We start from the raw sequence: 12,821 nt of genomic DNA, 5'->3' as shown, positions 1-12,821 counted from the left end.
GCCCCACAGCTGTAGGGGCAAGGGCCCGGGGCGCAGCAGGCCGGAGAGGGCCCGGGTAGACATGGGGCGGCCCCTTGGTGGGGCCGGGGCGCCGCAGGCTCCCTGGGAGCGTCGGGGACCCAAGTGACGAGCCGTGACCGTTGCCGAGGGACGCCCGGGGGCCGAGGCTGGTGAAGGGATGGGGCACGCGGACGGGCACCTGGGGCTGCACGAGCCGGCCGGGTGTCCCAGCTGTCCCCACCGCCCCCACGGGTCACTCCTGCCTCTTCCCAGGGCCCCGCGTGTCCCTCAAGGAACGGGGGACCCTTATGCCCCGGTGGGAAGGGCCGGCAGCATGCCCTGGGGGGGCTGGTGGAGCGGGGGGGGGGGGTTGCCAGGGCAGAGGCACGGAGAAGGTGCAGCTTTGACAGCGTTCATCTATGCTCGCAGCATGAGTCATCTGGCCAAGCCGCTGTAAATCAGCCCCCGGCTCCTGGGCATCGCTCACGCCGCCCCCTCTGCCCCCCCGGCGCTGGAGGAGCGCCCGGATCCTCAGAAACAACCTCATAAATAACGGCGACAAAATAAACCCCCCTGCAGCCACGCAGGGCCTGCACGCGCCAGGCGCGAGATGGACGCCCCCCATCCATCAGTTTAATGCTTGTACTCTGGAAATTAAACCTGTCACGGCCCATCAAGGTGAATGCTTTAAAACTGTGACGCCCCCTCAGCTCTCCGTCTCCTTCCTGGCACGCCCGGGTTTTGCTCTCCCTCTCTCCTGCTCGTCCCTGCCCCTGCCATCCCTGTCCCCCCGCCCCGTCCAGCCGGCAAGCCCAGCCTGCCGTCCTCCCGAGGTTCCCCGTTACTGCAGGGTCAGCCTGGACATTGGATGGGAGATGTCTTTGGTGCCAAGGCTCCTGCAGCCACAGGATGGCATCTGCCACCATCTCAGGAGTCCTGAGCACCTGCAASGGGTCCACAGCTCCCCTGGGGCAGCGGGCCTCTCCTGCCCTACTGTCCCTGCAGGGCAGTGCCGGGGGTTGGGTATCGTCCTTCCCTACTTCACCCACCCCTTCCTCCTTTCCTTCTCTCTTTTTCTTTTTCCACCCCCCTTGCCCTCATTTGTTCTTCTCCTGCCCCAAGTTACGCCAACCACTGCAGCCTCCTGGCACCTCCAACCTGGGCACGGTGGCTTGGGCCCGGGGGACCTGCACCCCGAGGACGCCAGGGGGAAGCTGCTGAGCTGCCGGCAGCCACTGTGGGTCACTGTCACCCCGCGCAGGACAGTCGCCCGCCTGTCCGCCCACCATCTGTCCCTCCCGTTCCCACACTTGTCTCGCTCCCAGCGTCCGTCCSATGTCCATCCTGCTGCCTCAATAGCGCCTGTCTCCCTGCACCCAGCCCCTGTCCCACCTGTCCCCCGCTGGCAGGGCTTGGGCACAGCCCAAAGGCAGCCCCAGGGCTCAGCCAGCCCTGCAAGGGGTGCCAGACCCATGCCAAAGCATCCCTGCCCCAGCCCAGGGTGACCACGGAGCTCCTCCAGGCTGCAGCCCAGCTCCTGCCCCACAGACACCTCCAGGGGCAGCGCCGGAGGGGAGCAGAGCCCGTGGGGTGCTGCTGCAGGGTGGCCCCACGCCGAGGGGGGCTGGGGAGGCWGGGCATTGCCCAGCTGGGCCCCCTGCCTGGATGGCTGCCTCGGGATCCTCCGGACAGGCCCAGGAAGAGTGCAGGAGGCAAAGCAGGTCTACGGGACCCTGACGACAGAGGCAGCCTGTCCCTGAAGGGGGGCAGGCCTGGGGGGTAAGCCAGGGCTTCRGGGGAGGGGGCAGAGGGATCTGACACCGGGGCCTCCCTGAGCCCAGCCAGAGCGAGCAGGGCCCCGAGCAGGTTGTGGCTGAGCCCAGAGAGGTGCTGAGAGGGGCCGGACAGCCCCGGGGGTGAAGGGGGGCTCGCGGCGGCACCGACTGCGTGGGCTTCAGCCCTAGCCCAGCGCCAGCCCCTGCTTCAGGGTGATGCCACAGTGCTGCAGCCAGGCTGACCGCGGCACAGCGAACGGCATCGCTCATTAGCCAATTAGCTAACGAGCCGCTGCTCCATGCTGGCACAGGCAGGCAGCACTGCCCGCTCCGGGCGAAGGGGCTGCATAACTGGGAGCGGCGGGCGAAGGCATGGGTGCTAAGGGTGCCTGGCCCCCAGGAGGCTGGGAGCAGCCTGCTCCCCCCTCCCCAGCGCTGAGCCCCCTGCCCGTCACCAGCACGGGGGGAGGCCCCAGGGGCAGGTCCGCAGCCGCTCGCTGCCCGCGCCAGCGCCCTCCTGCCCTGCAAAATGCAGGACCCAGCAGCGATGCGGCAGCTGCAGGAAGAGGCAGGACAGCGCTGGCATGCATCCCACGGGCATCCTCCTTCCCGTCCCCTCGTGCCTCCAAGGAGAAGGGTGGCTGGTGCCACGCAGGGCTGGGGGTACCCTGCCCCGAGGACAGTCACGTCTGCAGGAAAGGGTGATCAAAGCCTGGATCTGTTCCCTCCAGCCGTGTCGGTGTGCTGCCAGCTGTGCCAGTCTGCTGAACCCACCCTGCTCCCCAGGGGCATCGCGGTGGCAGGAGGGGGCCAGAGCTCCCAGCCCCTAAGGAAGAGCACAGGCATCCAGATAACAGCTTTATAGGGGAGGGATGTGGGGACTCCCCCAGATACACACAGAGGAATAATTACGAGTTAAATAGGATCCAAACACACATAAGTTAAGGGGGGGGCAGGTGTCCTGCGGCCCCCCCTGCTCTCCCCAGGCACAGTCCATTTCTGCCAGCAAAGAGGCTCCCGACGCCTCAGCCCGGCCCCACTTCCCGGTCAGGCTCCGGCCGCCTTTCACAACACAGAGCCGATCTTCCTCTCCGTGGCGCCCATCTCCTCCTCCTCCTCTTCCTCATCCTCCTCGCCGCCCGAGCAGGAGGAGTCCGGGCCGTAGCCCAGCTCGGCGGTGCTGCGGTGCAGGAAGCCAGAGCCGGCGCTGCGCCCCATGAACTCGGGGCCTTCGCCCGCCTGTCCCCGCGGCTCGCCGGGCAGCAGCTTCTCGCAGGCTTTGCTGAGCCCTCGCTGCTTCTCGGCCTCCGCCTGGGCCACCTGCTCCTTGGCTTTGCGGCTCCGCTTCCACTTCATGCGGCGGTTCTGGAACCAGATCTTCACCTGCCGAAGGAGAGCCCCAGGAGAAGAGCGCCCATGGCACGCCGGCGCACAGACGCCCAGCACGGCCCCAACCGCAGGCGATCCCGCAGCGCCAAAGGTGCATGCAAGGAGGCTGAGGGCACAACAAGGAGAGATGTACCCCAAGGGGCTGCTCCTTTGCCCAGTCTTGCTGGTGGGGTGGGGGGGGGGTGAAGAGGACCAGCAATTGCCCAGGATCCCAAAGGACTTGCGTGGGGTCATGAAAAGAGGGACACTAGCTCTACAAACAGCTCCCTCCCACGGTGCAGAGAGGGACAGGAGGGCTCAGAAACGCAATCAAGCAGAGGGGCAGGTTTTCTGGGGGGCTCCTTACAAGAGAGGGGCAGGTCAATGCCCTGGGAAGGGCTGCCAGTGAGGGCGCAGGGTGAGGGCTGATGGAGCAGAGCCAGGAGCACCCGTGCTGCCCATGGCCTTGGCTCCCCACCACCCAGCTCAGCCCCCGCTTCCCCAGCGGCCAGCTGGTGCCGTCCTGCATCACCCCAGAACCCAGGTACCTGCGTCTCCGTCAGCATCAGCGACGTGGCCACCTCAAAGCGCTTGGGCCTGGACAGGTACTTGTTGAGCTTGAACTGGTTCTCCAGCTCCAGGAGCTGCTGGCTGGTGAAGGCCGTACGGGGCCGGCGGCATTTCCCCATCAATCCGGACTGCGGGGCGGCTGCAGGGCAGACAGCGGGCCGGGGTCAGGCAGAGCGGGGCCGGGGGCACAGCCTACGGGGACCCCCACCCCCGGCAAACGCAGGGTGAGGAGGAAGAGTGTCACCTCCATCACCTCCCGCCCCAATAATGGCTTTATTGCCCGACCGATACGAACCAGCGAGATACGTTATCAGGCCGCGGTCTGCAACCGGGATCAGTCCTGTGACTGAAATTAAACCTCCTTTTATTGCCGGGACGCGCAGGTGGCTGCCCAACTGCCAAGGCCCGCGCCGGCAGGAGCAGCGGCGGAGCCCGGCTCGGGGCTGCTATCGCGCCCGCGGCCCTTGAAGGCAGCGCGGCGCTGGATCAGGAGGCAGCGCGAACAAAGGGGCCTTTGAGAGCCCAGCGCGGGGTGGCTCCCGCGCCCTGTTTGATCCCCGCTTATCTCCTCTCCGCTCGCTTTATTGTCCCCTCGGGATTCAGCTTTTCCTGCTTCTCCCAGCACCGCAGCAGCAATCAACCCCAGAGGTTTGCAGCTGGGTGTAAAGTGCAGGAGTGCCGCGGGGGCACCGACGGGGGAGATCCTTGGCACGTCCCTGCCAAGCCAGCCCGCCGGGCCACGGCCGCGGAGGAGGACACGAGCTGCCTGGAAACCCTCGCCAGCGCCCAGCCCAGCTCGTCGGCAGCCACCTCAGCCCTGGGCACCAGCCCAAATCCAAAGCAGGAAATTCCCTGCCCGGCTGGACGGAGAAGGGGGGGACTGACGTGCCAGAGCATCAGGGCAGAGCCGCGTGAGGTGAGAGCGAGCCTCACCGCTGGCCCCGCTTGGCCGTGCCGGACCAGGGTAGGGCTGTTCACGGGGAAACCATTCCCCACTGAACTCGCAGATAGCTGCCAGCTTGCCTGGTCTATGCAGGGCCTGGCTCAGTGGGGCGGGTGAGGGTCGCTCCGGCTCACCCTCCTTCTGGGACACTATCCACGTTATCTTCCTCAGATTCCAGCTTTGATCCCGACCTGCCCATCTCCTGGAGGAGTCCGCTGAGCCCTTCACAAACGCAGCCGTGACGCATCATGCAGGAATTTATGAAGGGGACATTAAGCGAACATGCTCCAAGTTTGATCCCCGGTGCTGGGTGGGATGGGTCGAATAGGCAGAACTCAAGCTGGGCCGAGACTGTGCAAACACCTCATGAGAGTGGGGTTGGACACAGCCTCTCCTGCACTTATAGCACACCAAGCCACTGTGCAAGGGGAGAGACCGTCAGGCATCTGGGACCTGCCTCACATATGGCAGCCGCTGGCTTGTTAAATAGAGAGCAAACACAGAAACACCGTGCCAGAGAGTCTAACACACATACACGCAGAGTATGTCAGTTTGGGGATCTATCACACATGCACATGAAACAATGCTGCAGGATAGTCAAGGCTAAAATCAAATGAGAGGCTCAAAACATTGCTGGGCTGAGTACGAATGTCGGGTGAAAGACGGTATCGACTCTGCAGAGCTCAGCTGCTGTCCAGGTTCTGACTGGCCACGGACGATGCTGCAGACCCAGMGCCTAGAGCAGGCTATAGACCCTTTCTCCTGGCCTTGCACACCCTTGCCTGAYGCATCCTGCCTGTGCAAATTGTCGGTATTCATATAGCGGCCAAAAGGACTTGGGAAGGGTCCTTTCTGCAAAGAAAAGAAGGTGCCATGGAGACCGGCTCTCTAGGGGAACTCGTATCAAGGAAGGAAGCAGCCCAAGCTAGTGCCCCCTTAACTGGGAGGAAGCCCAGAGATGCATCAGAAAGCACCAGTGGATAAATTCATTCGTTTGCCTTAAGCAGGAAGCATAGCACAGCACATCCCAGGCAGTGTCCCACAGGCTGTCGGAGCTGAGGGAGCCCATCTCCAACACCAGAGAGGGGCGGGTGCAYGGGGGCACCCGCTGCCTCAGTCCCTCCCTGAACCCAGGGCTGCTTCGCACAGGGTGTCCATACCACGCTGGGGAAAGGTCTCCTTGAGCAGCTCCTCTTTCTGGGCATAGTCTGTAGCAGATGCTTAGGGGAAAGAGAAGGGAATAGTGTGGATCCACACCCCAGCACCCAGTAATCACTGRTTTTGAGAGCTGGAGGTTGTACTGCTGGGGCAGAGGACACAYCCCATTCCCAGCCTGAATTCCCTGCCCCAGCAGAGAGTTACAGGGCCTGGGGAGCCTAGAAATCCTCCAAGTGACCCCAAAATGCTCCTCTGTATCTCCTCCTGCAATGCTAAATGTAGCCAAACTAAAAATAGATGTGGGAATTGTGCAGCAGAGCAGGGGCACAGGAATGAGTCTCGATCCTAAGAGCTGGGGAAGCTCAGCTTGTTCATATTCAGAGGAGACCGGAGGGCAGTCTGCTTTATTGACAGTCCCTCCAGGGWCTCACTGCCCTCCAGGTAAGACGCTGAAGACTCCTTGGTCTATCAGGGAAAAGAAGAATAGGAAGTGCTGCCCAAAAAMCAGATAAACCAAAACAGGAAGCAGCCCAGATTGCTGCCAGAGCAAGCAACTGAATACTGGAGCAAGGTCCTTCTGCCAGTGCTGGGTTCATTAGCTGTGTCCCCAGTTCGGGCTTGGGGCTCAGCACAGTGGTGTCTTCAACAGACTAGATCATCACTTCCCTAGAAAYGCATACTTCCTCCAGCTCCAGGGTTAGGAAAAAAAACAAATAAACAAASAAAAAACACCACCTACAAAAACCCTGAAATCTCTTGGGTGGTGGTATCATGCAGTTCAAGCCACCTCTAGTCCAAWGCCCAGCCATGATGTGCCTACACACAGACCTGCTGGCCACCAGACCTGCAACCTCCTCCTCTAAAAATACACCCAGTGCACCTCAGCAGCTGCTATTACCCATCACCACTGCTTCTCACTTGATGTGCCCAGACTGCAAACCTCTCTGGCCTCAGACCTGCTGGCAGCTTTGCTGAACGGGTCCTGGCTCCTTTGTGCAGGGAGGGTATGAGGGGAGGAGGGTCTTCGATTTCTGACTGGCAAAAGRGCAGAGAGGAGGAAGAAGGGGAATCTGAGGATATGATGCAGTTTCCAGTGCAGGGAAGAAACGATGCCTTGTGGCTGCTGGCAGCTCTACCCTGCCCCATCAGCATRCTTGGTGGAGTCCTGTCCACCCCTGTCTCTGTGCCTGTTCATCACGCAGCAYACAGAAAACATCCTCCCAAATGACACAGAGGGAGCATCCCTCAAGGGCTCACCTCTACTGTCCTGTGCCAGCCAAGCTATGAACCCACCTCTACCACAACCAATATCCCAAAACAAAGAACAACCTTTGAGGAAGGATCTTCCCTTTTCCAGTTCCCACTAGGAGATCAATGACTACCTCAACATCACAGCTTTGCTTGAGAAATGACTTCCTATCTGCCCAGCCATCTTTTCCATTTGAGATCAGAGCTATCATCTGATACCCCTTCAGCTTGGTACAGCTTGGACCTCCTGATGACTGCCCGGAATTTGGCTGTAATATCAGTAAAAAATTGATTGGCCTGGAGTTGGGAATCCCCTCCGAGTCTGAGGCCAGGAGCTCTACAAGACAGCTGCTTCCCGGATAATTAGATAAACCTCATAAATAATTATTGGTTTATTTGATACAGTGCTGTCTACTTGATAACGAGGCTAATCCATAGGTTGATATTAACCCACTTGGTTTTAATTTGATTTGCTTAGCCATAGTTCACTTAACTTTGTGGGCTGGCAGATAAAGGAGAGGAAATTAGCACCCTGCCTGCATCAGAGATGTCTCCCCAGATGTCAGGGCTGGGAGGAGGGGAGAGGGTCTCACCAGCACTCCAGCCATTGCAAGGCCTCTCTTGGCCTGCTGGTAACCTTGACCATTTGCCAKGTGGGCTAGTGCATGTAAGGGCACTTCCAACCTCTGCTAGCCTCTCGGTTGCTCCACCATTGGCTCACTATCGCATTTTGTCAGCCAGTTTCCATCTTCCTGGTGATGCCAGACCACTGCACACATGGTGAGCCTGGGAAGGTGTCAGCCAGGAGTGGTCCCAGCGGCCCAGGGGAGCACGCCTGACAGGTAATCTCTTCTCATACTCCCTCCCCTTGGTCCCTGTAGCCCAGCTTCACTGACAGAAAGCCAAGTTCATTTTTTAAGCAGGACACAATGCCATACTCAGCTCAGCTACTTTAGAAATGACTGGAGCTATTCTGCCTGCATCGCACATCTTGGAGAGCCAAGCTTGCAGCCTGTGGAAGAACGGAAACATGTTTGATGTGACTTATCCCCAGCAGAGCCGCATTGCTCAGCTCAGCCTGTCAGTAAACTCACCACCGTGGAGTGGCAGGGTCCAGCTTGGGCTCACACCCCTGGGGTCTTATTGGCCTGAGTAACTCTTTCCTTTCAAGTAATATCCAAAGGCCATCTCCAAAGCCACATCCCCAACACTGCATACATTGCAGCCCTCCTGGCCTCAGCAGGTGAGACACCCAGTTTAGGAGGGAGGGATGCCTGCTGAAGTGCTGCCTGACTCCTTCAAGACAAGAGCAGGTGCCCCTCTGAAAAATCCATCAGGGTGGTGAGCAGGCAATGCACAAGCGGTGCCCCAGGGAGACAGCTGTGTGCCAGTTCCCCAGCTGGGAATCATTCACACCTTCCTGCATCCCCCATCCTGCATCTGTATCTCACCGTTCTCCACTCCTACAAATTTCGGCCATGGCAGGTTTCTGTGCTTGGTTCCCACCACCATGCTGTATTTCCACACCGCTAGCCAGGGCAGATAAAGCATAACTCACATAAGTACCAACATATACGAAACCACAGTGTGGGGTGCTCCCCCCACAGCGCACATGCTCACAGCAGGCCTGCAGCGCTAGGATGYAAATACAGCTTGGGAGGGGAGAAGACCTGGGTGGGCTTTGCTCTGCCACSGACTGCAGTGAGGGCATGCTTGCTCCAGCACACTGGCCTTGCGCCCGGCCCTTTCACTCTGCATTGCAGCAGAGGCAYGCAGGCACTCGCTGCAGCTCAGTTAAGCAGAAAAGGACAGTATCTGCTTATGTTGCAGTGGGAGCACTTGAGTAACCCCCARTCCCAGGCCAGGTTCACAGGGGTGRCCACTGCCTCCCACCACAAGAGTACACAGGCAAGAACGGGGCAAGTGTATGCAATGCACCCCCTCAGAGCTCACTGTTTCAGTTCAGGGGGGTGTCCTCCTTCATCATCCTGACTGTCTGCACGAGAACAGACACATCTCTACACATGCAGCTGAAAAAGCAGTTCAAGATTTTGTCCTAGTATCTCCCATGGATAAACCACGAGGGTGACCTCCCTCTGGRATGCCTCAGAACATGTCCTAGAGGAAATCATGGGCTTCCAGGTGTGTGTCTCTCAGATATCTACCTACTGCTATCCAGAGAGCTAACAGGACCAGCACACGGCAATATGGAAACTTGTGCTCAGTCATCCTGAACACCTCAGCCAGGCAGGTCCATCCACCCGAGCTGGGCAACAGGACAGGGTAGCCAGGAACTACAGGCAGCCTATGCACCCCTATGCCAACAGCAAGTCGCTCYTGCCCAGCCCACCACCCTCTTTACAGAGAACAGGAAGAGTCACACAAGTAGTGTGCCCTAGGTGATCCAGATGATCCCTCCAATAGGGACAGGTACATCCACACTGCTGCCCCATCCCTGTGTGCTGGCCAGCACAGTGGGGAAACGTGAGCCTAGACACAGCCGGAACTTGCAACTAGGCTCAGCCTCTGAGACTACAGGGGCTGGGCAAGCTGGAAAGAGACCTGCATTTGAGGTCTGCTGCAAGCCCACAGCAGACAGTGCTGGGACACAGCTGAGAACCTGTTTCTGACAGACAGAAACAAGGGTCTGAAGAAAAACAAGCTGGGACTGAACAAGCACCAGGATCTACCTGTCAGCAATGTCAGCAATGGGACAGAAGGATAAGAGAGGCAGGAGCCCTAGAAGGAAGGACACAGAGAAGAGAGCAGACCTGAAGCCAAGTGAGAGTCCCCCAGGTCAGAAGCAATATCCATGCAGMGGATTCAGGCAGGGGAGCAGCTGCAAACCCACTACTCATCATTCCTCTGCTCCAGCAAGGCCTTGGCTGGAGCTCTGGATTTGTGTTGGTCTCTGCTTTAAGAGARAAGGGGTCACTTTTAAGGAGCTTAGAAGAAAATCTTGAAAGCATTCAGAGTGGAACCAGCTTGGAGGAGTAGCTGAGCTGCTCAGTGGGGTGAGAGGAAGGCTGGAAAGGAGCTGCAGGCTCTCAATGTGTGCACGCCATGCAAGAAAAACAGAGAAAGATTTGCTGTGTTCAGGGTGAGAAATCTGAACAAAACCTGGAGCAAGAAAAGCCTCTAGCAAGAAACCACTGAAGTACTAAAATGGACAGCCTGGGAAGACACAATTCTCCTCAGCAAAGAAATCTCCAGAACTGTGAGCAAATACCTTTGGGGGAGAATTTGGGTTGGGGCAATGGAATGGGTCACTGTGATTTATAAGTCTATACTTCTGGCAGTTTCTGCTGTCTCCTTGTGACATCTCCATGTCTCCTTCAGCTCTGCCTTGCTCTYGGCTCCCCCAAGGCTGTGCTCTGCATGGATGCAGTCTGTTGATACTTGGTTCAGAGACTGCTTTCCTCCCTGAGCTGTCCCAGGAGCACAACTCATTGCTACTCAGTGCTTTCCACAAGGCTCATGGACAYACTGTTCTCATATATCCTGGAACAGGCAAAATACTCCCTCCACAGATCAGTCTCACACCCATGATTGGGTCTGTCTCCTTGCAGCAGAGTTTTGGAGACKAACACTGGAGCTGATCCTGCACTTGGGAGGGATATGGCTGTTAAAGTACAAATATCCCTACCCTACTCCAGAATTTAAGCTCAGAGCATGGAGCAAGTGCAGTGGTATGATCCCCTCTGGTGAAATACACCCCAGCACAGAGCCACCTGGATGCTGAGATACCCCAACAGACCTAGACCTGGCAAGGAGAACAAGGTCTTGATTCCCCTCTGCARAGGGGCAAAAGGGCATTTTGCCATCCAGCAAAGAGGCATATTTTTTCCTGTTCTCAGTGACACACTTGCAGGGTACAAGCAGAGCCCTTCAGCACTGGAGGCATATTCTGCACCTCTAGGCACCACCAACATTTCACAGCAAGATCTATCCTGCAGCCCAGGGCAAAGCCAGAGGAAAGGYGAAACAGTTTAGAGAAGGGAACAGCCCCTTTTTTCTTCAACCTGCCCAGGTGTAATTTGAGGAAAGAGCAATGAATTGGATGTTTCATGTTAACTCTCCATTTTTGCACTATTATTCTTCTGGCCAGTTTATTAATTAACCACCTTATCCAGCCATATTTTTTGTAAGTGGGCTCACAGGTTATTAAGACACTAAACTCAGTTAACAAATCTGGACTCTGCGGGCAGTGTATTACAACTCTCATTTTAGCACCCATCTTTGCAGTGACCAGACCTCTGTTCACTCCAGTGCCAGCCAAGCCCAGGGCAAGGTCTGCCAGGGGAGCCAGCGACRGGCGCCCCGCTCTGCCAGGGTCCACGGGGGTAATGAGACAACAGCTTGCACCACCGATGTGCCTGGAGCTGCTCCTTGCGCTGCCCGCGCCCTGCACACCTCGGCTTTGCGGGGCAGGAGCCGGTCCCTGCCCATCTCTCCGGTCCTGTTCCCTGAGCGGTGCGTGCTGTGCGGGTCCCCCAGGCAGGGTCYGGGCTCCAGCCTGCGGCGGGTCGGCGGCACCAGCCTCCTGGAGCCGGGCCCAAAGGGCTCCTCGTACCCCAGGAGCCGAGCRGCCGGGACCCCCAGCCCTTCCCGGCCCGGATCCGGCCGCGCGTCCCTCCCTCCCTGCCCGYCCCCGTCGGGGGCAGACGGGCCGGTTCGTTCCCAATCGCACCGGGCGGGTTTTATTCGTTCCCCGGTGCCGGCCCCGCTCGCCGCCTCTTCATTTTCGTTTTCTTCCCGCACCGGGGGAGCCAGCGAGCCCGGCGGCGGCGGGGCCCGTGCGCCGCTGCTCTCTCGGGACCGGGAAGGGAAGCGCTCCTCGGGGCCGTCCTGCAGCACCCTCCGGCCCCAGCCGGGAGAGGATGGGGGAGGGTTCCCTGGGACTTTCGTCTTGCGGCTCCAGTTCCCGGGGTTCCTGCAGCCCACGGAGGCTCCCGGGACGCGGATCTGCCCCCCAAGAGACGCCGCGGGGCGGCCGAGCCTCGGAGWAGGGGGGACCCCGACAGCAGCCCGAGCAGAGAGCGGGCCGGGGTACWGTGACGCCCGCACCGGGGCCAGCCCCGAGGCCTCCCCGCCCCCGCCGGCCGCGGTGCCGCGAAGGGGCGGCCTCGGAGCGCCTCAGCCCCCAGCTCCTGCCCCGCGGGGACCCTCGCCCCGAGAGCGCAGGAGGCAGCCGGTGGCCACGAGGGGTAGAGCCCCCGGGCGCTGGGGGTGGCAAGGAGGCGAGCGCGGCGTCCCGCCCGACGGGACGGTCGGTCCCGCTCCCGGGTCACTCACCGTGGAAGTCGGAGAGCCTCGGCACCAGCATCCCGGCTCGGATCCAGTGCTCCAGCGGGAAAGAGCCGGYCACAGCCGCCTTCAGGTGCTCCGAGCCGGGCGGCAGGTGGGGGAAGCCGGTGTAGGCGAAAGTGGGGTGCTGCCCCCCCAGGGCCGGGAGCGGGTACACGGCGGGCGGGTAGAGGGCTGGCAGGGAGCTGAGTCCAGGGCCGGGCAGGTGCAGCAWGCCGGGCTTGGGGACGAAGCCGGCCGGGGCCAGCGGTGCGGCTCCCAGGGGCGCCCGCGGAGAGGGGGTGTCGTTGCGCCCGGCGGGGCCAGGGCTCCCCGCGGGGCTCCCGGGGCTCAGCCTCGGCGGGGAGGCGCCCCGCGCCGGCTCTTCAGCCAGGAGAGCCTCGATGCGGAAGTTTTGGGACTTCTCCATGGGCTTGTGCATGGCCCGGCCCCGTGCGGAGCCGCCGGGGCCC

At 60.2% G+C, this 12,821-nt stretch overlaps 1 protein-coding gene across 1 annotated transcript; it reads right to left on the bottom strand.

The window, feature by feature from the left end:
* Nucleotides 1–2,763: 2,763 nt before the first annotated feature.
* On the bottom strand, nt 2,764–12,790 carry LOC146592447 (uncharacterized). The gene is made up of 3 exons (XM_085311061.1): nt 12,358–12,790; nt 3,692–3,852; nt 2,764–3,158 (listed from the first exon to the last, which is right to left on the bottom strand). The coding sequence occupies exons 1-3, from the start codon at nt 12,788–12,790 to the stop codon at nt 2,841–2,843; spliced, it is 912 nt and encodes a 303-aa protein (XP_085167187.1). The 3' UTR covers nt 2,764–2,840.
* Between the last annotated feature and the right edge of the window lie 31 nt (nt 12,791–12,821).

This window comes from Rhea americana, unplaced genomic scaffold, assembly GCF_003343005.1.
Source record: "Rhea americana isolate MKP2758 unplaced genomic scaffold, rheAme1 scaffold_33, whole genome shotgun sequence".
Lineage (NCBI taxonomy): Eukaryota > Metazoa > Chordata > Aves > Rheiformes > Rheidae > Rhea > Rhea americana.
Note: the sequence above shows the minus strand (reverse complement) of the source record. Positions and strands in the feature narration are given on the sequence as shown.